Raw genomic sequence first — 26,686 nt, forward strand, 5'->3', positions numbered from 1 at the left:
CGTGTCTGTGTGGTGCAGGTCCTCGGGGCGAGAGTGGGTGGCTGAGGTCACCGGTCACAGAGAGCTTACGGCAAGCACATTGCGCGCTGGTCTATGCCTCGAGACTGCTCCCGGTTCCCGAGGGAAGCTCGGTCCTTCTCCGATGGGCTAGTCGGTGGACCGTGTGGGCAGGCTGCAGGGGCGGGGACGGCCATCGCAGGGCACAGTCAGCAGACAGACAGGAGGGCCTCAGAGGAGAACGGGTGAGGAGCTGAGAGGCAGCATCCCTGCCCCAGGAGTCGGAGCAAAGTCCCGGCGCATCCAACATTCCCATGCGGCCGAGGGCTGCTGTCCCCCAACACCCAGCACGGCTCCCCAGGCCTGCGAAACCAGCGACGCCCATCCCCCGCCACCCAGCATCTGCAGAGGGGCCGTCAGGACGCACCCGGGGGGGTCCTCTGCCCACCGGCACTCGGACACCAAGGGCTGCACTTGCCCATGGCCCAGGGAGCCCAGGGTGGGCCCACTCACAGCCCCGCCCAAGCCTCAGGCCCAGACACATGTGAACACAGACTCTCAGGGCACCTTTCAGAGCTGGAACCTGCCTAGGCTCTCCTTCCTCTGGGGCCTGCTGACGACACAGGCCCCGTGGCCTCCCCGTGGCCTCCCCGTGGCCTTGGATGGCGGCCTGGGTCCTCCTGGGGCCCAACAAGTTTGTTCATGTCTTTGTTTGGTCTGAGGTGAGGCTCCACTTCAGGGCAGAATGAATCTGTTGAGGCCAATCTTGGTTAGAAACGGTCTGCACAGATTCCGACGGACGCCTGGGGTGGGGGCTGGTTGCCACGGCAACGGGAGAGCCCGTTTCCCTTCTGTTCTGCGAGCCTCGGATGCCGAGTGCCCCGAGACACGGGGCTGCCGGCGTGTCCCGCGGCCTCCAGGGCCGGGCTGCGCGCGTGCCCAGAGTCGCCGTCCCCAGCGCCCCATGGCCTCTGCCTGTGCGTTCCCGGGGCCCATGCGGGGGCTGGAAGCCGGCGCCGGCTCTGAGGAGAGGCGAGTCTGGCCTGAGACGTCAGCCCCCGGAACCTTTCCCATCCCCGCGACCTCTATTTTTAGTAAGTGTCAGGGTGGGTGTAGACGCTCACTTCGGAGAGGAGGAAGCCGGGCCCTGTGTTCCCTACGCCCCACCGTGCCGGCTCTGTCCTGACTGACCTCCCCAGACCACCAGTCAGGCCTCTGATTCCAGCCACTCTGAGGCCGATCTGGAGGCCGTCCCACCATCCTCCCCCAGAACGTTTCCTCTTCTCCCACGAAGGCCTGTGGGTTCCCAGCAGGTACAGAGAAACCCCAGCCCCCAAACAGAGCCCTGGGGGAGGGGTCCCAGGACGCTGGCTGATCGGCACGGCAAGAGGAGCAGGGTGGGCTCGGCCCCCGCAGACCCCCCCTCCCTGACGAGACAGAGCCCACACTGCCTGCCCCACGCGGAGCCTGGCAGGCTGTCCAGCCGCCCCGCGCAGAAAGCGCCAGCCGCCCACCTCTGCGTCAGAAGCAACTCTCCCCAGACGGAAGAAACCACCCTCTGCCGAAAGAACAGCTCAGGCGTCTCACAGGTTGGGCTGAACGTCCACAGGCGTGGCCCCCGCCGTGGGCAGAGGGCAGACCCACGCCCGTGGACAGAGGGCACACGCACGCCCGCAGTGTGAGCCCGCAGTGCGGAGGCCTGTGTTCATGCGGACAGAGTTTGTGGGGGAGCTGCAGGCGGACAGGCCCCAGCTTGGAGGAGTCTGGGTAGAACCCTGAGTTTGCCATAAGCCTTCCTGCCTTCCTCCTGGCCATGCTCAGCCAGAACCAGCAGCCGGGGCCCTCTCCCCCCGGGGGAGCGACCCCAGGAAGCCGGGGTGGGTCGGGGCCCAAGGGAGGATGCGCACAAACACCCAATCTCAGGGCAGTCGGAGAGTCACTCGGCCCCTCTGGTTTCACAGCTGCTGTCTAAAGCCCAGGGCTCCACGTGGCAGCCCCCAGAGAGAGCCAGGAACACCCCCTCAGAGGCGAGGTGCCACGGGCTGAGAAAGCCAGGCCCGCAGGACTCCCGTTAGTGCTTCATTCTTCATGATGCCCCCCCCCGAGTCCGGGCCCAGGCCCCCCAGAACCTGGTGAGTCTCCCAAGCAGGCACCAGCATCATGACCTTTCAGCCTAGAGGGAGGAGCACTGGGCTCCCCAGGGCTCGCATATGCCAAGCGTGGTCCCCAGGCCTCCAGCCACACCTGCCTGGGAGCGCGGAGCTGGACGTCCTGCCGGTGGGGGTCATGCTGGGCGGGAGCCCGCCCCGTGTCTGGGGGTCTCCGCCCGTCCTCCACCCTGCTCCCCTCAGCACCTGGCCCGTCACCTGCCGGGGCCAGGACCCTGGGTTGGGGCAGGGTCGCAGCCCATCCCCGCCCCAGGATCACCCTGCTGGCTCACGGGACCGACGCGTGTGCGCTCAGCTTGGGGTGGGCAACTAGGATTTGAGAGGATTTTAATATAAGGTCCATGAAAATTTCTCTGAAATCAATTTTCTTGCTCCCATTTCTGTGCCTGGAGCCCTCAACAGCCATGATTCCCTTTAAAAATGAGTAAACTACACCATCCAGTCCTCCATGTGCCTCCTTTCAGGGAGATGTGTGATGCGAGTTGTCTGATTCTGCTGGAAGCAAAGGCAAAACCCGGCCGGTTGTCTCTTTAAATCGGCTCTGCAGTGTGCCGGCGGCCGGCGGCTGGGAAGAACCATTCGGCCTGCCGCAGGGAGCCGGCCCCGCGCCGCCGCCATCCGCACTCCCCCATCCCCATGGTTACGGCTCCTGCTTCCCGGCCGGTCCTCGTCCCCGGCTGTCACCCGCCCTCCAAGCAGGCGCAGAGGCGCTGGCAGTCCCCAGGCTGAGTTCTGGAAGCAGCCTGCTGAGAAGCACCGATCGTCTGCGGTCCGGCTCTGACTCATCGCCTGGTGCGGGGCCCGCGGCGCGGGTTCCGCTGCGGTCCTGCAATCTGTTGATAAGTCCACTCGCCGGCTCCCGCCTGCCGCCCCTCGGCATGGAAACCCGTCTCCGGGCACGGAGGTCGCGCTGCAGCGGGTCGGCTCCGAGGAGCGCGGCGGGGCCCCCACAGCAGCTTTTGCCAAAATAGGTGAGAAGTTGAGCTGCGGCTCTGGGTGGGGGTTGGGGGAGACCCCGTAAGGTGGTGCTGGGAGCAGGGGTGGGGGGCTGGGGGCCTGCAGGACGTGGCGAGTCGAGGAGGGAGATGGGGACACCCTGGCCGCTGCTCGCCCAGGGCCAGCCCGCTGGGGCGGTTCCTTCCATCCCCAGTGCTGTTCCCCAGGCAAACGCTGAATAACTTTGGGCTCCACGGCCGAGGGGAGCGTCTGGGGGGCCACGCCGGACCCCGGGGAGGCTGCTCCTCAGGACGGGGACCCCGGGTTGGCCCAGGGCTCCCCCTGGAACCTGACAGACGTGTTGCAGACTGAGCAGTTGGCCAAGCAGGGTGGCCGGCAAACGCTGGTTCCAGGGGCGACACGGCAGCACTCCAGGGGCTCTGCACGTCCCGCCCGAGGTCCTGGGCCGGCACGCAGACTCTGTGTGCCCGGGCCACCAAGCCCCAAGCCAGATGCTCCATCAGACTGGTTGCATGGGATGGCCGTGTGGGGCAGCCCTATGCTGAGGCCAGGGGACCCTCCGCCCTGCCCTGACCGTGGCCTGTCTTCACAGATGGGGACAGCCTCTTGACCCTCACCTGCCCTGCCATCGCCCTGAGACACCTTGCCCGGGGCTCGACCCCACAGCCACTGTGTGGGACCTTGACCTTCGGGACGGCCATGGAGGCCGGCGGGGAAGAAGGTGCCACATAATCGGCTCGGCGGCAGCCCCACTCCGTCCGGCACGCACACTGCAGGAGCTTGGCAGGGCTCATGGTGAGTACGAGCCCCCACCGGGCAGCAGGGCCCAGCCACACTGAGGGCGGCCACCCCTGTCCATGGAGTTACCGCATGGCCCATTAGCGGCCTTGGGCCCCCCAACCTCCCGGTCTCCAGGGCTGCCAGCCGGCCGCTCCGCTGTCGATCATGCTAATTAGCGGCAGGGGTGCCGCAGTGTGAAGCCGTGTCATGAGGTAATGAGATGCGGCCCTGTGTCCCTCCCCAGGGCTCCGGCCTAGGACCCGTGAGACTGCCTCTGGCCCCGGCGGGGGTCCCCCGCCCCTCCTGCCCGAGGCCAGGCCCTGGCAGGGCTTCCCCCCACCCCTCAGAAAGTTGGCCGGACGGTGGGAGATGTGGGCGGGCTTCGGCAGCGCGTGCAGCAGTCACGGGGAGGGCACTGTCCCTCTCCCCAGAGCAGGGGGCACGGCGGCCGCCAGCACGAGCGTCAGGGGACTCGGCGTGCCCGCTCGTGCAGCCTCCGTGCGGTCCCTGCCGGCTCTGCTTCCGGGAAGGCTGGCGGCGAGTCAATAACGCATTGTGTGTGTCCGCGAGGGTCGGGGGCAGCGGAGGCCCCGGGCGCGTGCAGGGAATGCCGATGGCCAAGGACACGTGGCCGGCAGCGGCCGCGGCTCGGGTGCCAGCACTGAGTCAGATGCACCCCCGAGTGTCTGCTTCCAGAGCGGCGTCTGTCTGAGTCACTGGTCCGTTTCCTTCCTGTTCGTTCAAGACGCCGCCCAAGTAAGGTCGGTGCTCGTTGCCAAGACTCCGCATGGTCCACAGGGCTGCTCTGAGCCCCGCCGGCCGGGAGGGCGTCCAGACTCCCCTGCTCCTCGGGAGGCCGGCCTGGCCAGACGCCCGGCTCCTTAAGGGACTGCCTGTGGCCACGCGGCGCCTTGCCAGCATGGCTGGGGCCTCCAGGTCGGCCTGTTCTCAGGTTTCCATCCTCAGGTTAGAGCCTTACTTGCAAAATGAACCTGTTGTCCGCAGACAGGGTGAGCCAGGAGCCGCCGCAGAAGCCTGGGGGCAGGGCGGGACGCCTCGGCCTAAGCCAGCAGCCCTGGCGTCCCCTCCGGTCTGACCCTGGCCCTCCAAGCAGGTCTGCCCTGCATCCCACCTCCCACGGCCGCACCCGTGCAGTGCTACCCCCGGCCCAGCCCTGGACACTGGCCCAGTCCAGGACCGTGAAGCCGATGGGTCACACTTGCCAGAAAGGTTTAGAGCCTCAGCACTTTGTTGGTTTTTTTATTCCTAACAAATAACCAGTTCCCTGGAGATTCCCTAAAGAAATGCAGATCCAGCCCTGCGGGGCAGCAGCCAGCACGTCTCCGCACACGTCCCTGAGTCTGTGGTGTGGACGCTGGGAGACCTCACCCCAGGTGCCCAGCGATAAGAAGATGAAGACCAGAGGCTGCGGCCAGCAGGATGGCCCCACCCTGGCCGCCCCACACTGCCACACTCACACCACCTGCCAGGCACCAGCCCCCGCTGGCCGCCGGCTTTCCTGACCCCTGAGGTCAGCAGTCAGCCTGGTGGCTCCGGAGCGTGACGGCACACGGTCCCCTGGAGGCACCTGGGGGCTACGCTGGAGTCCGTGTTGCACGGAGGTCCCGGTCCTCCCTTCAGGACGTGCGCCCACCTGTCCTTGCTGCTCGGGGAGGACCCTCCCCTGCAGGGCCTGCGGGACCCAGGCCGCCGTCATAGCTGTTTGCAAACAAAAGAGGACGTGTGTGCAGTGGCCCCGTTCCTGTTCAATTCAAGCAGCGACCACAACGTGCGTCCTTTGCACTCCGCAATCTTCGGTGATTTGCACACGTACGTCCCCAAGGGAACCCAGCGACTGGTGCTGGAGGAAGGAAGCAGTCGTCCAAAGCTGTGCACATTCTCCGCGGTTCCTTTCAGAGCGTAGGTCGGGTAGGTCCCCTGAGGAGCGTGCGGTCACTGGGAGGGAGGCCACGTTCATTCTGCACAAGCCCGTCTTCCCAGCCACACCTCCTGTGGCGGGCGAGGCATGGCGGGACTCCTCGGATCACTGGACATGAAGCAGATCTGAGAGGACAGGACAGCCGCTCACCGATGCTGAAGCGGGAGGAAGAGACCCCACTGCGGCGGCTCCTCTGTGATGTGGCCCAGCAGGTGCCAGCAGCCGCCGAGAACCCACAGACTCGCTCTGAGCTCGGGGCTACCCTGTGTCACCAGACCATGCTTTGGCATGTCCAGCAGGGGCTGGGAGGGAGAAAAACAAGGCCTACCCTGGCTGTGCTTGGAGCACAGAATCCCAAGACACAGCCCGGGACACCCCTTTTCTGCAACAGTGGAATTAAAACCCTGAGAAGACCCGGGGCGGACGCAGGATGCAGAGGTGGAGTCTGGTCCGTGCCTGCCACGCTGCGGAGCCGGCGGGGTCAGGGCGGCCGCACCGGCGCGCGGCAGGACCAGCCTGGGCTGTGTCCACGCTGCCGCTCACTAGGCTGCACCTGCAACCCCCAGCCGTGCCACAGGCTTCTGTGGCACCGGCACGCACCCGCACCCGCACCCGCACCCAGAATCCCGCCAGTTGTCCCCGCGCTGCTCTTCCTCCAGCTTCACGTTTAAGTTTCCGAAACTCGCGAGCGTCCCTCATCCCAGAGATGGAGGCCGCGTCACCCCCGACGTCACCCGAGGGCCGCTGCGAGTCCCTGGCTGTCCCGCACTCCCCGCCAAGGCGAAAACGGAACCAGCGGTACAACGTGACGTCCGGTTCGGCCCTGTGTGCGCGGGGTGAGTGATTCACCTTCTGCCTCCACCTGCCCGCGGGGTCCGCGGCGCGGACAGAGCGCCGAGGTGCGGCGACCCGGAACCGCACAGACGCGGGGCCGCGGCTCAGACTCACCGGTCCGGAGCAGAGGCGGGGGACGCCGCGGTCCGCAGCTCGGGGCAGCAGAGGCCCCTTCCCTCCCGTCCGGCAAATGGCCCCTTGGTCAGACGACGGACACCGCGTGGCACCCCTTCCCCTCTCCGGTCTGTCCAGGCGCAAACGGATGGATTTGCAGAACTACCAGAAAGGACACATCCACTAAAACGACACAAACATAAGAGCAAGGGGAGCCTCGGGAAGGGGAAGACGCACCGGCCCCGGGGCAGGGGCGCCCGGCCTCCAGGCTCCGCAGAGAACACGGCAGCCGCGGGGATCCCCAGGAGCAGAGGCTCTTCGCGGGGCTTCTAAAGGCAGAGCCGTGAGCGGAGACCGCGGGCAGGGGCCCCAGCGGCAGGCCGGGTCCCCCACGGAGCCCGGGCTCTCCGGTGGCAAGTGTGTGCCGGTCCGAGGGCGCTGGAGGGCCCGTCCCGGCTTCAGCCCGCACGTCTCAAGGATCTTCTCTGTGGGACACTCGCAAAGCTATTCCTCCAGGAGGAACTCACACACGTATGAACTTTAAAATACAGAATAATATCTCCTTTCGGCATTACCTACTTTGAATTTTAAATGTCACCTCTAAAAATGTAGAAAGACACAGTTGATACCTAACTTGGAGGAAAAAAATCGGAGCCGGAACGGAACTGAAGAAGACACACAGTGTTGGAGCAGCTGCTCCGGGCTCAGGAGCCCCCACACCTCTGCAGCCTCAAAACCGGGCCCTCGGACGAGAAGGCACCCCCGCAGCAGGGTGACCTCGGCTGTGCGCTGGCCGGGGACGTGGGCTCAGGACACACTGAGTCTTGAGCCTTGGCCTGTGAGGTGAAGGAGATTGGATTTCCCACTGGCTTAGCGGAAGGGGGTTGGGGTGTGGGGCTAAAACTTGGCAGGTGGGATGCCCTCGCGCGGGAGTTCTCTGACGCAGGTCCTGGGCCCCAGCCCTGCGTGCTACGCCTGGACACGGGCTCCGGGCATCACAGCACGCTCTGCTCCAGAACGGGCGTCTGTCACTCCTCAGCCCCTCTCCACCCGCCACCCCTGCCCTTGCCCCCAGCAGGAAGGTGACAGCCCCCCAAGAAAGGCCAAAAAGGGACTGGGAGTCCCCAGAGGGGTAGGCCCACCCCAGGCCTCAACTCGGCTGGGGCTCTGCGCACGGGAACGCCGTCCCTGCGGCCTGGGCCTTCAGGTCACTAGTGGTAGGGTACTTAGAGCCCAGGTTAAAAGCCCCCGTCTCTGAAAAGAGCTAATGGCACACACGGGGCCTGGGTGACCTCCGGGGCGCTGACTTCTGACAGCCGGCTGGGCCGCTGTCTGCCCGTCAGCAGCAGTCTCAGAAGAAACGGCGGTGAGAAGATACTCACAGACCAGGATGTGACCAGGGAAACTCGCTTTCCTCGACTTTCGCGGTGGTTTACAACCGTCAGGAGGCTGGTGCTGGCTGACGGCGGCAGGGGCCAAAAACCGCGGACCTCTGTGGCACCACAGGGAGCGCGCCCGAAGCCGGGGCGGCAGGTGAGGAGACGTGAGCGCTTCCGGCAGCCAGCACGTCCTGGGGAGCCGCGTGAGCCCCAAGGAGACAGACACGCTGGGCCGCGACTTCCCAGCACCTCAGCCACGATCTCAGAAACCTGTCCTTGCCTACGCAAGTCCCACGGTGCAGGACGGAGCGCCCGGAGGGGGCCATCAAGGCCTCCGGCGACCTGGGTGCCTTCCGGAGAGGCCTCTGTTGGCCGTGGGCGTGGGGACCAGGACGGGCCGTGCCGGCGGGGCTCCAGGCCACAGTCAGCCGCAGCCCTTGTCCCCAGGGGGCCCCGCAGCCGTGGCATCCCTGTCACCTTGCGGCTGGCATCCTTCCACTGTCCTTGGTCTTGAGCCCATGACGTCATGGGAACTGGGGCCACAGCCGCAGTGTGGGTCCTGCTGAAACCCCAGTCACCTGGAGGGGAGTTGTGAGTGCTCTGTGCGTGTCCGCATGTGCCCTTCAGGCGTTCTGCCCTATGCGTGGACAGTCAGGACGGTGGGGGGGCTACCGTTGCATCCAGCCTACGGGCTGCCACACGCGCTCCCCTTTGGCCAGCTGCTGGGTCAAGGGCCATGATTCCGGCTTCGGCGGTCAGCTAGGTCCTTCGCTGTCAGACTGGGAGGAGGCCCCTTGGTGTCTGGGTCGCCGGCACCTTTTCCATGGTGACAGGGTTCCGTCTGCTGTTGCCATGACAGCAGGGAGGTCTCTGCAAGGTCCCTGGGCCGAGCACGATCAGGACGCAGAGGCCACAGCTAGATTCCGGGGTGGTCCTTGGCTGTCCCTGAACATCCGTCCGAGGAGTCGGACATTCCCTGATGGGCCAGGGCCTTGTCTTAGCTCTTGGACACACTGTCTTCCCAGACCAGCCAAGGCCAAGCGTCCTTCGGGGGTATTTTCACCCTTTCCTGTGTGACTCGGGCTGGACCGTCCTGGAGGAGCGCCAGCTGCTTCCCGCCGCCCTGACCGAGCAGGGAAGGGCCCAGCGCCCACCCAGAGCCTGTGTCAGCCTGGGGGGTGGGTCCGCCATGGGCACTGCTGGCAAGGCTGCGTGCAACACCCCCCGACCACCAGCTCGCTGTCATGCCTGGGCAGCTCCGTGTGGTCTCACAGAGGACCCCCAGGCGGCCCCCTGTGGGTGCCAGCCCCCCCCGCCCCTCCCCAAGCCAATCCGGTCCCGGGCTGTGGAAGCGGCTCAGCACAAGCTGAGAGGTGGGGAAAGTGTCTCACCCTCTGGCCCCGACAGTGGGCACAGGAGCAATCCCCCTGGTGGGCTGCATCCGTCTGCTTGTGGGGGGACGGGCCTAACCAGCACCCCAGGCAGAGCCAGTTAACGTCCACACTGTCCCTCAGTCCGGAAGCCTGGAAGCCCACGGTCAAGGCGTCAGGGGGCACTTTCTCCGGAGGCCGCCCTCCTAGACATGTAGATCGCCACCTTCTGACCGTGGCCTCCAACGGTCTTCCTTCTGGGCAGGTTGTGTCCCCGTCTCCGTCATAAGGGCACGGGTCCTATTGAACCAGGCCTCATCCTGTGACCTCTTGTGACCTTGGTCACCCCCAAAAAGGCTCACCACCCCCTCTGCGGGCACGTGGGGCACGAGGACCCCAACCCCTGAGTTGTAGGGATAGGTTTCGGTCCACGGCCGGGTGTCCTCGTGACTCGGCGAGTTACAGCACATGAAGGGTCTGGAACATTGCTCAGTGCATGTCAGAGGTCAGAGGTCAGAGGTGCGCAAGGCCAGGGTCCCCGCCGGCACCTCTAGGGCCTGTGCCCTAGAGGAGGGTCTGTGCCCCGGGGCCCTCTCCTCCCTTGCACGATCACAGGGCCTGGGTGCTGTGTGCCCGGCGGGGTGTGCGAGGCCCACGGGACGCTCTACTTGGCTGCCACGTTTTCTCTTGGTGGCTTGGAAACCTGGTCCCGGGGCCGGTACATCTCGCGGCTGCCTATGCCGACATCGAGAGAGCTCGCCACACCAGTCTGATGGACAAAAAGGCGGAGTCCCTCAGCTCCCGTGTCCGGCCAGGGCCCTCGCCCCTCAGCTTCACGTGCCCCTTGCCCTCCAGCCTTCGACCCGGGGCTGCGATGCTGTCCAGAGGGCCTCAGGGCCGCCCCACCCCGCCCCAGCAACGGCTCTTTCTCCGGGACTGGAGTCGGCTCCCGGGACGGGGCCCGGAATTCTCCTGGGAGACTCTACAGAGCACGATGTCCGGTGCCTGAAGCTGGGAAGTGGGACTCGGCCACCTGCCCTGAGTCGCTGCCTCTCGGGGGGGCTCCGTCCGGACGCTCGTGGCCTGCGGGTCTGGGGCCCTCAGACAGGCGCACTCCCAGGAAGTAGGGCCCCTGCCCCTGACAAAAATCCTTGATGGTTTGCAAGGGACAGGCCGAGGGGGGGTGCAGGCAGCTCCACCGGGTGCCTGGTTCCTGCTCACACGTCTGCTCTGTGTCCTTCCCTTCCCAGGATCTGAAGACTGTCCTCTCCCTTCCCCAGTACCCAGGGGACGTCCTGCACCCCGTGGTGTACGCCTGCACGGCCGTCATGCTGCTCTGTCTCCTGGCCTGCGTCGTCACCTACGTCGTGCACCGGAAGTAAGGCCCGCCCTGCCGCAGGTCGCACGCTCACCATCCCACGCAAACCCTGCAGTGAGCCCCTCCTCAGGGAGCAAGACGTCCCTGGAAGGCACCTCTAGATCACCGGCCTAGCACCGGGGGTGGCCCTGACAGCCGCCGAGGGTGGCCAAGAGCTCAGGGACAGCCATGCCCTCCCACGCTAGGCCTCCACCAAGGTCTTCCCCGGGGGCCTCCGTGTTCTTATCAATCAGATAAATAGGTTCTTCCTCCAGTGGCCCGGGGTCAGGTCACGTGCCCCAAGAGCCCACGTCCTGGGGAAGTTACAGCAGCCGCCAGGACCCTCTGCACACCTTGCCTCGTGCCCTTCAATCTGGTGGGGGAGGGGCAGCTGTGTGTTTGCCGGGGGGCTGGCCTGCAGGCTTCGCCCTCATGCTCGGTGCTGACGGGACCTCTCTGTTGCCCGTAGCGCCATCCGGATCAGCCGGAAAGGCCGGCACACGCTCCTGAATTTCTGCTTCCACGCGGCTCTGACCTTCACGGTGTTTGCGGGCGGCGTCAACCGCAGCAAGTACCCAGTCCTGTGCCAGGCGGTGAGTGTTGCCTCGTCCCTGTGTGTGACAGGATGTAGTGTGTGTCCACCCTGCTACCAATGGGGAAAGCTGTGATCGTGCTCTTGTTCATGAACTAACACTCAAGGGTTGGCCCAGATGCATCTCCCGGAGGGAACCGTCGGGCGCCCGAATCCCAGCCTCTCCCCCAGCGAGGCCCATCATTTTGCTCAGCATCAGATCACGTCAGAGAATTTGTTTTCCACGTGACCAGCGACCTGGACGTTCACGGTCCAGCCCCGGACGCTGTGGTCGCAGGGTTAGAGACGGGAGCTGCCCTCTGACAGCCTGGTGGGGCAGGGGGGCGGGGAAGGGGTCCCCACCCCTCTGCCCCCAGCCAGATGAGAGTCCACAGAGGCTGATGCCACCGCTCTGGCCAGGGAGTGCGGGCCCCAGAGGCACAGCCCCCACGGGGAACTGCAGCAGACCCCCACCTCACTCTGGAAGGTTCTGCTCCCTCCCAGGTGAAAGGGCTTCCGAGCGTCACAGCCTTGAGGACAAGTCACCAAACGGTCTTCTTCCCTCCCTGTGGCCTCCCCCGGCTTGTCTTTGAAAGGGGGGAAATACCCCTTGGTCAGAGCTCAGAAGAGACCTTTCCCCAGCAGTCAGCCTGCTTCCCTGGGCTGCCGAGTGTGACCCAGGCCCAAGTTTCTCCATGCGCTCCTTCTCAGCTCCTTGCCCAGCCCCTGCTCATAGCCCCAGCTCAGCCAGCTGAACAGTGACCTCTGTGTGGACAGTGAACTCCAGGTAGAGTTTCCTCCAATGCAGACAGTGACCTCCATGGTGGTCTGTCTCCTGCAGATGGACAGTGACTTCTAGGTAAACAGTTCCCTCCAGGTGGACAGTGACCTCCAGGTGGACAGTGACTTCCAGGTGGACAGTGACCTCCAGGTGGACAGTGACTTCCAGGTAGACAGTGACCTCCAGATGGACAGTGACCTCCAGGTGGACAGTGACTTCCAGGTGGATAGTGACCTCCAGGTGGACAGTGACCTCCAGGTGGACAGTGACTTCCAGGTGGACAGTTCCCTCCAGGTGGACAGTGACCTCCAGGTGGACAGTGACCTCCAGATGGACAGTGACCTCCAGGTGGACAGTGACCTCCAGGTGGACAGTTCCCTCCAGGTGGACAGTGACTTCCAGGTGGACAGTGACCTCCAGGTGGACAGTGACTTCCAGGTGGACAGTGACCTCCAGGTGGACAGTGACTTCCAGGTGGACAGTGACCTCCAGGTGGACAGTGACCTCCAGATGGATGGTCCCCTCCAGTGCCCAGGCAGGAGTCAGGTGGGGGCTGACCCACGGACTGAGGAGAGTCTTACCAAGAACTAGGCCACATGGAGGGAAGCTCTCGGCCTGGCGTCCACAGGCTGTCATGCTGCTGCCCCTACAGTCTTTTTCTGTGAATTCAGCACTTTCTGATGGCCGTGGGAGCCGCGGGGGCCTGATTACCTGACACCCAGAGGCCACAGTGCCAACCTTGATGGTGGTCTGTGCACACGAGGTGGCCTGCCCAGAGGCGGTGAGAGTCTGCTCCCGCAGGGGGACCCTGGGGAAGGGTGGCCGCTGAGCCCCCGCTCTGGAGCCCTGGCACCTGCAGGTCGGCACGCTTGCCTGGGAACCCCACCCAGGCTGTCCGCCCCATCAGAGGTCGGGCTCAGACACCCGCGCACGAGCCCCCGCAGAAACGCTGCCGACACACACATGGAGACCACGCCAGGGGGCCAAGCCGCTTCCTGAAGCCTGTGGAGAGGCATGGAGACAGTGGGGGCTCAGGAAAATCCGTCCCACGCTCCACCTACGAGCGCCTGTGGAGGAGCGACGCCGGCGGCAAGCCACGGAACGGACTGCGTCTTCAGGCCCCACTGGGCCACTCCAGCGCGCCCCGTGCCGGGACCCTGGCGATGAGCCGCCTGCTGCTCCCGGGCCCCGCAGCCGGCTCCCCAGGCTCCTTGGCCCCACTGGGGAGCCCATTCCCTCCCAAAAACCTGGGAACTGTGTCTGCGCACCAGCCCCGAAGGGGACGCCCCGATGCTGGTGTCTTCGCAGCATCTGAGGCCTGGCCAGTTAGCCGGGTGGACAGCCTCGGGACGGCGCAGGCCTGGTTGGGTCCAGAGAACCACGGTCTGCAGAGAGGACGTGTGTGACAGACTGTTGATTGCCTTGTGCTGACAGGCCTCGGGCCCCCCGTTGGAGGGAGCCAGCCGGTGAGCAAAGCCGTGGATGCCCCCCGACCTCCTGACCACCTTCCCACCAGTGAGCGGGACCATGAGTCATTCGCTCATTCATTGGCAAACAGGCACCGGGACCCGGCCCAGGTTTGGGAATGAAGCCACACGAGGCCTGGCTGGGCTGCCCAGCTCTCCAGCAGGCGAGGAGGGACAGAGGGCCTTGTGTGCATTCTAGAGAGCAGAGCGGGGGCCCAGGTGAGGGAATGGGGGGCCGGCCAGCCCTCAGGGTGACACTCCCTGCTCTCCCCCAACGATTCTGGAACACAGGCGTGGGATCAGCAGACACCAGTGGAGTGTCAGTCACTATTACAGAAGCCCGGCCGGATATGCCCACTACTGCTGGCCTGGGGCAGGCCCAAGGAGACACAGCTGAAACGCGGGGTGTCCGAAGATGGGCTGGTTCGCGTCAATGTGTCGATGGGACTCTCTGTGGGGCTCCCACTGGGTCCGACGTCACTCTGGGGCATGTGTGCAGGTGCCCGCCCCATTCTGCGGCTCATCCGCTCCCCTGGGGGCCTGGGACAAGGGCAGAGGGAGGGATCCTCTGTGCGCCTACCCAGTCTGCGACATCGGTGCCCAGCCCCCGGACTCGGCTCTCCTGGCTCCGACTTGCCCCCATCGGGAACAGGACGTCTCAGCCTCCACGTGTCTGGAACCAATCCACCCGAGCAAACGTGCTTTTCCCCCGTGCGCAGCCAGGCCTACCCCACCCTCACAAGGGACAGCGCGCCTCTGCCTTTGTGCCTGAACACGGGGCGCCCTGGACCACCTCCCCCGTCCCAGTGTGGCTCAGACCCAGACTAAGATGACGCCCGGCGCGCGGCCTGAAGCGCTGTTCGGCAGGAGGACAGATGGTTGCTGTGGCAACAAGATGACCCCGAGTCTGATTGCAGTCCTAAGTGACGTCACGAGCACAGACAGCTGGCCTCCGGTGGTCCCACACGACAACATGCGTCAGCGTCCACGCGGGCCCGGGCTTGGCGGTGGGATGGCCCGTGGCTGCCTCCTTCCCGGAGTGGCGGCAGTCCTGTCCGGAAGCCAGGGCGGGGTCCCTAGGACCTCCCCTTGTGTCCAGCCTGAAGCCGGCGCTGGGAGGCGGGGTCCTGCGCTCCTTCCCCCAGCCCCCCCGTGGCCCACGGGTCTGGGTCCCGGCGAGGCCGGCAGCCAGCCCCTCCGCTCTCCTCCGGGGACGCGTTGCTGTTCATCTGTGATGACAGCCACGCTGTTGTCCCCTGGACAGAGAGACTCACTGTACTTCAGTCAAGGGCCAGGCAGACGTGGCCCGTTTCTCCCTCTGGTTGGCGCGGAGAGAGCGCTCACGCCCCAGGTCCCCGGCCAGGCCGAGGAGAAGGTTGGACTTGCCACGTGCGTACAGGGAGCCCCCCTAGAACCACAGACAGCTCTGGGGCCCCACTCCACCCGTGCCGTTCTCATCGATCCAGAGCTTTCCACGAAGTGAGAATGGAACTGGATTGGATAAACCATTGCGAAACAGCGTTAGCTTTAGTCAGAGTCTCCGTATTCCTTACACATCTGTGCCCTTTCCAGCGACAGCCATAATTTACTTGTCATTGTGAAATGTCAGCTTACTGCTTCCCAGGGAAGCAGGCAGAGACCAAGCAGGGGAAGCGTGATCTGCCAGGGCAGTGCGTGTGGCCAGGGGGCCGGCCGGGGCCGCTGCGGAGGGCCACCAGCCACTTGGCCTTGTGGGGAGTGGGTTTCCGCCTCTGACCCTGGATTGTCATACTCACCCCGCAAGGCCATGCCGCTGGGGAGACCCCTGCTGCAGGACTGCCCCGCCCTCCACTTGGGGGCACCTGCCCTCCTGGAGCCCTCAGGGTCCCACGTCCGGCCACGCTGACCCTGGGTGCGTGTACACAGGCCCGTGTGCTCCCAGCCCCGTCTCTCCTCAGGACAGCAGAGCCAACCCGTGCCAGAGCCTCAGCAGCCCACGTACCTCCCCGTGAAGGGGAACATCTGCCTTCACTGGGGACCCCACGTGCCCTCCTGCTGGTCACTCCCTGTCACTACTGAGTTGGCCCCTAAGAAAGCACAGGGAGCAGGAGGGCGCAGACCCAGAGCTTGGGGAGCACACAGTCCCCTAGGGCAGCGCAGCTGAGCAGCCCCTCCCTGCAGGCGGGCCTCCTGCTGCACTACGCCACGCTGGCCAGCATGCTGTGGATCGGGGTGGCCGCCGGGAGCATCTACGAGCAGGTGACCAGGAAAGCACCCCCGTGCCCAGCCGCAGACCAGCCGCCGTACCCCAAGCAGCCCCTGCTCAGGTACGCGAGCGCACGCGTGCCCTGCCGCCTCCACCCCCAACCACCAAGGGCCCCAGCTCTGGGCTCCCTCCCGGGGATCCCAGCAGATGGGCTCACAGGGAAGCTTGGGTTCCAAGGACGAGCCGGTCTGCACAGTTGGCCAGGGGCGGGGTGGGGCACTGGGGACAGGGTGGGGTGTCGGAGAGGGGATGTCGGGGTGCTGGGGGCTAGAGCCAGAGCCGGTGGGTCTGGGGGCCTGCGGGTGTGTCTCTGTGCTACTGAGCTCCACACCACAAGGGGCTGTGGTGGACAGCTCTGGGGGGTGGGTCCGGTCTTGGCTCCAGCCTGTCCATGGGCTTCCGTGGGCTGAGGCACCGGCTCCTTAGCTGGGAGAAACTGAGGCTTGGTTACCAACCCCCGAGGTGGCCACATGGCCTGGGCCTTTCAAGGCGGGGTGGCAGGTGGCTCTGAAGCCTAGGACTCGGTCGGGCTGGGAGGGTTCGGGATGGGCAGGTGGTCCCCGTGAGGGACAGCTGATGCCTCTGCTGCTAGGACCCCAAAGGACCCCCTGGTCTGGGCCCAGGGGCACGGACACTCAGCCCTTGGACTGAACTCTGTCCAGGTCTAAACTGGGAGGGCCTTCAGGAAATATGTCAGTGACCCAAACTCGTCCGAGGGACTCATCTTGAGGCAGATAGAACAACACCCTATGCTGTTTAATAAATACGTTGACCTCGTTAGGTTTTCTGACACGGAGTTTCCAGAGCTCGCACACCCGTTGCCACACAGCTAGCAGGGCCCATGGCACTCTGCTGCCGACGCCGGCCGGGGAGGCAGGGTTTCCGTACCTTGTTCCTCCTTCCAGGGAGGCCCTTGCTCCTTGGGGTCTAAGAATCACTCTCAGAATGAACGTCCTGGTCTGTCATTGACTGAAAAGCTGCTTGGCTTTCTGAAGAAAAGCATGGCAGCCTCGGAATATTCTGGAGCCTTTCTCTCTGATGGTGCCACATGCACATCATGAACCAGACTCCCAGGTGCTTCCAGGAGCAGTGGGCCCGGGCATGTGCCCCGTGGGCTGTGGGCTCCGTGGGCATGTGTCCTGTGGACTGTGGGCCCAGGGGGCCTAGGACAAGAGGGGCATGGGCTCTGTGGCTGTGCTCTAAGCTGGCGTGTCACACCTGCTGGTCGCTCTGGGACACTTGCTCTCCCTGTCGTGCTGTCTGGAAACCACTGTCACCTCTCTCCATGTCCCCTTCTTTGGTACAAATGCTCGACAGCGGGGCAGGGGTGCGGGGGCATGTGATGTGATTCCGGCAGCAGCTCCCTAGGTAATGACCCCTCCTGCAGGATGAGACTCGGGAGGGTTGGACACTCTGCAGAGGCCTGGCTCCTCCACTGTCTTCTGTGGCCAGGCCTGGCCTGGGGGTGGTCATGGGGACCCCAAAGGTCGGGGGCCAGAGCCTGTCTTCCCAGACACCTCCCCGCCAGAGGCACCCTTACCCGCGATGGCTCTTCCGACTGGCCCGCAGGGGCCATCTCTGATCCGCGTCCCGGACCACGTCCCCACGCGGCAGTAGCCTGAGTGCGACCTCTGCAGGCCTGTAGCTCCTGAGTCCCGGGGAGGGAGGTGACCCCAGGACTCGGGCTGTCCCGGCCCCTCGATACGCTGGGCAGCGCTGCACGGCAGGTCCCGCTGACCTGCGGCAGGCCCGGGGTGCGTGCGCCGTCTGCAGGCAGCAGGCACCCCTGTGTCCCCTGCTCTGCCGTCTTCCCATGAGAAATAAGAGGGAGGCGTTCGCCGGAGGCCGTCCTGTGTGAACTCAGAGCACACAGCTTGTTGAGAAACAGGTCAGCGGTCTCACTTCTCACGCTGACTTCGCTGCCAGGTGGCCGCAGAGATGCGGGAAGGGGTCTGCCACAGGGGAGGGGGCCTGTGGGGCGGGGCCCTGCGTTCCGCGCTCCCGCACCGGGGTCAGCTCGCTCGCTACACGGGCCCCCTCTGCGCTGCTTTGGGGGGAACTAAGCCCATTCAGAGATTCCTATCCACATTCACCTAACACTTTGCAGGATTCTGGATTGGAAGAGCATTTCGGGCCTGACTGGCCCCCACCCCCGGCCTGAGCCCTGGGGGCGATCCTTGCTCGGCCGCAACAGCGTGGGGGTGGGGGGCGCTGCCCGGCTGAGACCCCTGGTCTGGGGTCAGACATGTTGCCTTTGAGGCAGAGGCTTTCGGCTTCAGGACTGTTTCCTCTCTTCAGGGTCCCTAGCGATTCCGTATGGACATTAGGGTCCATTTGTCCATTTCTGTAAAACTGGTCACTGCGGTGTTGGTGGAACCCGCCCGGACCCGACAGAGCCCTGGGAGCGGAGAGGTTGACTCGAGGACTTTACAGCTTCCGATCCGTAAACACAGCACAGCTGTCCGTGTCCCCGGGTCCACGAGACCTTTGCTGGGGACACGGACAGCTGTCAGCACGCACGTCCCACACCGCCTGGGCTAGACCTCTTTCCTCACGGTCTCTACCGGCACGTCTTCTCCGTCTTCGGGTCGGTCATCGCTTACGTGCAGAGGCGCCGCTAAACTTCGTGTGTTGGTCTTGTGTCCTAAAGACTGGCGGGATTTGTTCCCAGAGCTGGGAGCTTGCCCGTGGATGCCTTAGGATCCTGTGTGCGCGCGTGCGTGTGGTCCCGTCATCAGCATCCAGGGACACATGTCCTGTCCGGACAGCTTTTAATTTTAACTCTTCCTGCCTAATCACTCTGGCCGGGGCCTCCAGCACAGCAGGACCCTCTCTACGCCCCCCTGCCTCTCTTCCCCCTTTCCCTGTCCCTCCCTCTCTCACCGTCTCTCTCAGTCCGTCTGGCTAACAGTACAACCCGTTTGTGCACAGTTTTAAAGAGCCCGCATGGGGTTCATCCGTTCCCTGTGTGGCTTTGCTCTTCCCGGTCTTACGACTCCTGCCGCAGCCCCCGCCGCTCCCGTCTGCCTGTAGCTGGGGTCCGTTTCGCATGTCTTCCCTCTAGTCCCCACGGCGTGAAGCTGGGCTAGTCCGAGGTCTTTCCGTCTTCATCGAACGCAGCCACAGCTACGATTTCTCTCGGGGCGTGATTCGGGCACGTTGTATCACTCGTTTTAATATTTTCTGATTTTCCTGTGATTGTTGTCTTTGGCCCGCTGGCTCCTCAATTTCCCCGGACAGTTAGGTTTCAGGGCGGCAGGGATGCTCTCGAGACCTGTGCCGGCTTCCGCGTCAAGCTGAGGCGACGAAACCCCAGCTCCGCCAAAGAGGCCCGTGGCTTGGAGGGGACGTCCCTGTTCTAGGGACATGTAGCACACCATCCACGGCCTTGGGGGGAGGGGGGAGGGGACAGACTCTGCTGGGGTGCGGATCTCGGCCGGGGTGCTCTGCCTGTCTCAAGCAGGAGGGCGTGGTCCTCAGGCAAGGCAAGGCCGGTGCTGGGAAGGGCAGGACACAGGAAGGTGATGACCTCGGGGGGAGGACATGAGAGGGGTCGGCCCAAGAGAGGAGCTGCTCTGTGGGGGCAGGACCGCGTGACAGATGCAGGAGCACTGCCAGCCCAGCCCCCCGCCACCAGGGCCTCTCTGATGCAAGGACACGGCACCTTGCCCATCACGCGGGCTCTCTTCTCTGCCGCCAGAAGCCGCCGCGTCCCACAGTGACCGTCCCTGCTGGATCCAGGCTTTCACATCCCGTGGCGGCTGACGCGTCCCCCGGGGGTTCTGACCGTGCCCCCCAGTGCGTCCACATGGAAGGAATCCCGGCCCCGCATTCCCCAGGTGTCCACCGGGAACAAACCCTAACCCACGTGCCCATTTCAGCCTCCCGTCACCGTGTCGGAAAGCCGGCACGGCTCCAGATTATTCTCGTCCCCTAGCCTGAATCAGGGAGCCCACAGGCCCCGACTCTGCCCCCAAACCTGCACCTCCCCATCCCCCACAGGCTCGTTCTTGGTGGCCGTGGTCCTGCCACCACCCTGAAGAATTTCTGTTCCTGCACGGGGGAAGCCCGGCTGTGCGTTCCCCTTCCCAAAGCACGCAGGGCTGCCCACTGCTGCCCAGCCTGGCCCCGGCCTTCAGCTGGATTCCCCAACGTGCCAGCCAGAGGGCCCACGGCCAGATGTCCAGACCCCCTGCCCTCCTTCCCAGGCCCAAAGGAAGGGCTGTGTCCTCAGATCCCGGCACACAGCGCCGGCAGGTTCGATGGGGAAATGTTAGGGATTCAATAAATATTTTTTTAATTGGACTTAAATACTCCATTTTAGTCACAGGACTGAGTCTGGAAGAACCCAGCCTTGGGTGGGTAAGCACTCCCTTCCGGCCGGAGGGCAGGTCCCAGGAGCACAGCTGTGGGGTCAGTCGGAAGCTGCGTTCTGTGGGGGGAGCCGAGAACGAGGCTTCCAACGGGCAAGTTCACTTTACTCACAGAGAGGGGGCGGCTGTGTGCCCCGCAGGCCTTCGATGGCACAACCGGGCGGCTCGCCCCAGCTTGGCGAGACGGGGACAGATGCCCTCTTGGGGGCCCAGCTGGGGTCCAGCATCAGCCCTGGCACTTTCATGGCGTGGCCAGAACACAGGCCGGCCAGGCCGGCACGGGTGAGGCTCGAGTGCGAGGTCTGGGTTTGCCCCCGGGGTCTCAGCTCCTTTGGGTGTGATGGGTCCTCAGGACGGTGAGGACGTCGACGAAGCCGCAGAGGTGAGCTCCGGGCGGGGGATGCCACAGATCCTCCGCCAGCAGCAGAACACACACGGGGTTTCTGCCCCGGAAGCCGGCCTGCCACTCCGTCCGGGTTTCCTCGGGACGGGCTGCTCAGCCACCCCCGATGCTGGCCCTGCAGGTCCTGGAGCAGAGCAGGCCAGGCCGCCCGGGGCAGCCCGCGTCCCCCCGCAAGCCTGCCGCCTCCCTGCTCTTTCCCATCACGTGGCTGGAGAAGAAAGGCAAGCTGAGGGGTCGGCCGGCTCAGAAACGCGGGAGGAGAAAGACCGAGGCTGCTTCTGCAGACTCTGCATCCGCCGTGGCCACAGAACAAGGGGCATCGCCGGCCCCGTCTCCGAGAGGTCACGTTCTGCTGCAGGCCCCTGATCGGGTGTTTCCTTGGACCGCTCTGACAGCTACTCACACGTCTTTCCCGGCACCTCCGAGGGCCACGCTTTGGGCAATTTAAGGACCACGGCCCGCAGCACGCCGCAGAGACTTCCGGCGCAGCAGCTCCGCGGGCTCCAGGCCTGAGCACCAGGGAGAGCAGCCCCGTGCTGGCACCCCCCGCGGCGCTGCCCAGCCCCCTTCGGTAGGCGCACTGTCCCCAGGCCTCCCGTCTCTCCGAGAGTGTCTCCGTCCGAGCCGGGACGGCCGCCGGCTGGGGCTTATGGACAGCGGAAACGCAGAGTCTGGAGGCCAGACGCCTGCGGAGGGGCCGGCGGGCTCGGTTTTGGCGGGAGCAGAGTTCTTGCTGTGTCCTCATGGGTGGAAGAGGCGGGGGCTCTCCGGGGCCCCTTTCGCAGGAGCACAGCCCCTGTTCACAAATGCGTAGGGCCCCCGCCTCCCGCACACTCCCCTTGGGGTGGGGTTGCCAGTGAGTCTGGGGACCCACACACTCAGACTGGAGCCGCTGGCCGAGGGACGCCGCTTCACAGCCAACGGGCCTCCCTGCTGTGGCTCTCCAGATGCTCAGGGCCAGTCCCCAAGTCAGCCGCCTGCAATCATGCCCTAACCTCAACATCACCAACTCCACCGGCCTTCCTGACAACGGGCTCATAAGTCCTTCCTGCTTCGTCAAGGCCTGGTGCTCCCCCTTGAAGCACACAGCTGCCCCAAGACCCAGGGGCTTCGTCTGGACACTGTGAGCTCCGTGGGGGAGGGCACTCGCCCACCCACTCCCCAGTGCACAGCTGGTGCCAGGCTGGGCCCTGCCGCGGAGGGACAGTGCCCCAGGCTCCATCTGTAGGAGCCCCTCTGGGACGGCAGGGCATGTGCTGGGAAGCACGGGGTGGCGCCCGCCCTCGGCTTCTTCATACAGTGCCCCTGGCCAACACGGCCGCAGGAGCCCCCAGGAGCCCGTGCAGCACCAGCCGGAGGCAGCCCTGCGCAGGGGTGGGGGCTCCGGGGCCATCGCTGAGCAGAGCATGAGCCACCCAGGCTGATGTCCATGACCTCCTGTGACCCCGTGAGCCCAGCCCTAGGGGCGGAGGTCCTGGCCCTGGTTTCGGAACGTTGGAGCTCTTTTCAGGCAGAAGGGCTCTGCCGCGCCACAGGCTGTCCCCGGCTGGCATGAGTCCCGCTACTGTGTGTCTCGGCGCGTCTCGTGGTCTGGGCACCCGTCTCATGCCTGGGGCTCAGCACAGGTGTGGCTCATGTTGTCTGCGTGACCCCCAGGGCCCCTTCTCCAAAAGCAGCTTCTCCAAACCCGTATGGCAACTGCGGGTGGGCGGCCTGGACACTCAGACCGTGCGGAAGGGCCTCTTGGTCCCAGCAAAAACCGTCAGTCGGACCGCTTGGAGCTCCGAAGTCGCAGCCGGCACAGAGGGTGCTCACTGGACCTGGAGACGGATCCTGTGTGGGGGAGGTGCCTGGGGTGGGTTCCCGCGGCCCCGCAGCGGCCCCCAGGACATTCGTGCTGCTCGAGTTCACCTGGGCTGCGTCGCCTCATGCACACCCAGCCTGGAGGGCTCCCCGGTGACCAACGGTGCCAGCGTGTCGCGGGCACTGACTCTGTGAGTGGGGGTGCTGGCAGGACAGCCCCCAGCAGAGCAGTCCTGGGGACACTCTTCAAGAGAGGAAGTGTCTTCTGCCGGGGGGGCCAGTCGGGGTCCAGAAGGCCCAAGAGGTCAGTCTCTGGAAGGGCTCCTCCGCCTCTTGCTAGCACCAGCCTGAGTTCCCGAGTCCCCCACCCCCAACCCCTTGCCTCCCAGGCCGGGGTCCACCTGGATGGGCAGCAGCAGGCGAGGGCACAGGCTCCAGAGGAGAGAGACGCAGTCTGCGGAAGCCGGGCCCAAAGCCGGACTCAGCCGGCTACCTGGGCCCCTGGGGCCTATCAGAGCCCGGTCGTGGTGGCCCACCAGCCGAGGCTGCACGTGGCGGGCGGCCTCCTCCATGGACCTGTTGCAGGCCCGGGGAAAAGCACTGATAGCACAGAGGACGCCCCCAAAGACAGGCCACGGAGGTGCAACAGCTGCCACGCTGAGCACAAGAGGCTCCTCGTGTGTGACCGGGGACGGTGCCGGCGAATGGACAGGGTGGAGAGGGCCGTCTCAGGGCCTCTGGGCTACACCGCCAGGGCCACCCCCAAAGGCTGCAGACCCACCGCCAGCCCACCTCCCCGCCGCTGGCCGCCCCTCCCCCGAGCACCTCCGTCCGTCTCCTCCCTAGGGACATGGGGCGGGACCCTGCTGAGAAACCCACACCCTGGCTTGCCCCCGTCCCTGTGTCTCTCCTGCCGACACTCGCTCTGTGACCGTCTCACCTGACCGCAGCTCCCGTGTCTGTGTTGGGGGGAATGGGGCGCGTCTGGGTGCGGCCAGCCAGTGGACAGAGTCCTCCAGGAAGGCGAGGAGGGCTCACTGCCCCAGCCGGTGGCCAGACCCCATCACGGGTCCCCTGCCGGCTCTGAACCGGGGGCCAGCCGCGGGGGACCCGTCTGCTGTGGCCGTCTCCCTTCTCTGTCACAGGAGTTTGGTTCCCTTAGCGCCCGGGGTCTCGGTCGCACTGCTTCGAGGGAGGAAGAGGCAGTGCCGGGCAGCAGAGCACAAGGCCCCCGGAGGGCTGCCGTGTTCGCAGCGTAGGGGGTTTACAAGCTCTTTCCAGGACCTCGAGCGCGGCCACTGTGGGTTCCTGCTCCGGGCGGTCAGTCAGGGCTGTGATCCGGCCCCGCCAGCGTGTCTGTGGGGCTCGTGGGCAGGCGTGCGGAGACTGACGACCTCAGCTCCTCACAGGGACCAACCTCTCGTGGTTCGTGGCTTTCTTTCGGCTCGTGTCGCGGCCGTCCCCCTGCAGAGGCGGGTAGGTAGGACGCTGCCGTGGCCTCGTCTGGGCAGGAGAACGGGTTGCGGGTGCGGTGTCGTCTCAGCTGTCCCGGGCCCCCATTCTCCTGCTGGGACCCTGGCCCTGACTTCCTCCGTGTCCAAGGAACCCCTAACACTGAGGGCCCTCAGACGCACGCCCAGCACGGCTCCCAGTGACCACACGGACGAGAGGCGTGGCCGACACATGGGGGGGGTCGGCGCTGGGACTTTAAGCTCAGGGTTTCCAGTGGCCCTGGAGGCCTGGCCAGTCGCCAGCTGCCCGCGGGCAGAGCAGGCTTCTTGGATGGCCCGTTCGTGCTGTCAAAGCCGGCTCAGAAGAGCCCAGTGGCCAGAAAGTTCACATCGGGGAAACCGTCGCTGCCACACAGTGCTGGGGCGTGAACGGCCGTGTCCTGGGCCCGTCCCTCTTTCTGATGGGCAGCATCCATGAGGGCCCGTCCTCTGAGACACAGACGCCAAGATGAGGGGCCCGCGGGCCCACAGCAGCCAGCACTGGCGGCAAGCCCCGGCTTCCCTGCGGCTGACCCTGCTTGTCCGGCGGCAGAGAGGAAGCAAGTGACTGCGTGGGAATCACGTGGCAGAGACCGCGCCAGGGCCTGGAGGTCGCCGCAGCCACGCGCTGCGGACCGGGCCAGCCCCGACACGGGCTTCCAGATGGTTCTCTGGTCTCCACCTCCGGAACTAAGGGGCCGGCTCCCAGGGGGCCTCGCGCTTGGACACAGGGCCCATCCTTGCCCGTCCCTGGTGCAGCAGCCGGCACCTGACCTGTCACATTCCGCTCCCGGCCTGGGCGGGCCCTCTGGGGTGTGTGCGCGTGCACAGGCCCACACCGCAGGCTCCCCTAGCGGAGCGCACGGGAATAGGGCATGTGGTGTGGATGGCACTGACCTTCCGCGGGGGCTAAGGCGGAGCTGTGTCCGTGTGTGGGGGTCCGGCAGGTGTGTGGCAGCTGAAGCGTGGCCCGGGCTCCTGGCATCAGGAGGGCCCTGTGCCCACTGCCTGGAGCTCCGCCGGGTCCCAGGAGCCGGCCTGTTCCCGCTGCACCCCGGTTCGACTCGGCCGCGGGCGTGTGTGCCGGGCTGGCCCGGGTCTGACGCTTCCCCGAGACCCGCGCTGCCGCCGGTCAGGTGTGGCCTTGACCAACCTGCCCAGGGGCCCGGGGACACTGCTCCGTTTTCCTTCTGGATTGTTTGGGGTTTTGGGGTTTTTGGTTTTTTGGTTTTTTGGTTTTAAATTGAACACTTACACCAAAAAAAAAAAAAAAAGAAAGGCTAAAACATCGCTGCATGCTTACAGAACTCGTCCTGTGCCCTCCGGGGAGAAGCAGAAGCTCCCCACAGGGAACACCAGGCCACGCTCACACCCGGCCCACAGCCTCGCTTGGGACTTTCTCTGCCTCTTTTCAGGGTTGTCCACCCAAGTACGCGTCCCCAGACACTGGTTCTGTGGGCACCGGTCACGAGCTCTGAGTATACGTGGGCCCACAGGCCTTACCGTCTACATCTGGTTCCTTCGCTGCCCGTGGCTTTTCTCAGACGCACGCGTGGGCTGCAAGTGGCTAGCTGGGCTGCCGCAGGCCCGGGGCCCAGTTCACCTGCTCCTGTGGACAGGACGCTGCGGCCGGACGCCCAGCTCCTCCCGAGGGCTCACGCACGCAGGCTCCCCGGCCGCCGGCAGCGCCCCACGCCCGCCGATCTCCCTGGCTGGGACACGCTTCTGAGGGCGTCGGGCTTTCTCTCGGTGGCGCACCCGCTCAAGCCGCTTCCCCACCGTCCTTCTGTCTGTGTTGCTGATTTGTTAAAGCCCCTCACAAGCACCTCACGGGAGCATGTGGTCACGGGGGTCACAGAGAGTTTTCCTACTCACGGCAGCTAGAGGCGCGTCTGCACTTCTGTGAGGGGGCCCTCTCCGACCCACACCCACATCCAGCTCCGACCCACGCGCCGCCGTGGGGACGTTAGGTGCATGGCTCCGGACCATGCTCCTTCTGTGCTCCTGGTGTAACAAACAAGCACAAACCTACTGACTTAAAACAGCACATTCGCTTTCTTACAGCCCCGGCAGGCAGAAGCCCAGTCGGTCTCTAGGGCTCCGTCCAGGTGTGGCCAGGGTGGCTCCTGGAGGCTCCCGGGGAGAGACGGTTTCTTGCCTCTTCTGGAGGCGTCTACGCTCCTCAGGGCCCGCTCTGGTTCCAGCCAGCCGTGCAGCGACCACCCTCCCATCTGACCCCCACGTCCCCTTGCAAGGACCTGTGACGACATCCGGTCGCCTGGACCACCCCCGTCCCTGCCTCCGCCGCTCAGCCACATCCTTAGCACGGGGTCAGCACAGCCCAGCTCTGGGGCCGTCACCGGCCCACGCCAGGGGCGGACCTCGTGTTCCCGTACATGCGCCATTGACTCGTCAGACCACCCAAACCTGGATGTGGCTCTGCTCCATGCTCTGCCCATCACTGGCTGTCCCATCTCCCCCCTGCCACTGTCCCCATGCTCTCGGGAGCCTCCGCCTGTCCCCCACCCCCACTCTCCTCCCAAGGGGCCTGTGGTCCTGCCCTGTGCACATCTTCGGGTCCTGTGTGGCATCACAAGGCGGCAGCTGGGGTTTCCTTGGGGTCCTGGTTCATCCTTCTTTCTAGGAACCCTGCCCTAAA

General features: G+C 65.4%; 1 protein-coding gene across 2 annotated transcripts in view; it reads left to right on the top strand.

Annotated features, from left to right (window-relative positions):
* The first annotated feature begins 1,964 nt into the window (after positions 1–1,964).
* Positions 1,965–26,686, top strand: part of ADGRA1 (adhesion G protein-coupled receptor A1) — a 30,602-nt gene continuing 5,880 nt past the window's right edge. Inside the window, exons 1-5 of one of the 2 annotated variants that reach the window (XM_082721582.1) lie at positions 1,965–3,136; positions 3,715–3,917; positions 10,789–10,916; positions 11,365–11,488; positions 15,874–16,019. In XM_082721582.1, the coding sequence (XP_082577708.1) occupies positions 3,915–3,917; positions 10,789–10,916; positions 11,365–11,488; positions 15,874–16,019 (401 nt within the window). In that variant the 5' untranslated portion in view covers positions 1,965–3,136; positions 3,715–3,914. The remainder of the gene's footprint in view (positions 3,137–3,714; positions 3,918–10,788; positions 10,917–11,364; positions 11,489–15,873; positions 16,020–26,686) is intronic. The other variant, XM_082721583.1, reaches the window with a different exon arrangement.

The sequence above is a fragment of the Mustela nivalis genome, assembly GCF_964662115.1.
Source record: "Mustela nivalis genome assembly, chromosome: 2".
NCBI classification, from domain to species: Eukaryota; Metazoa; Chordata; class Mammalia; order Carnivora; family Mustelidae; genus Mustela; species Mustela nivalis.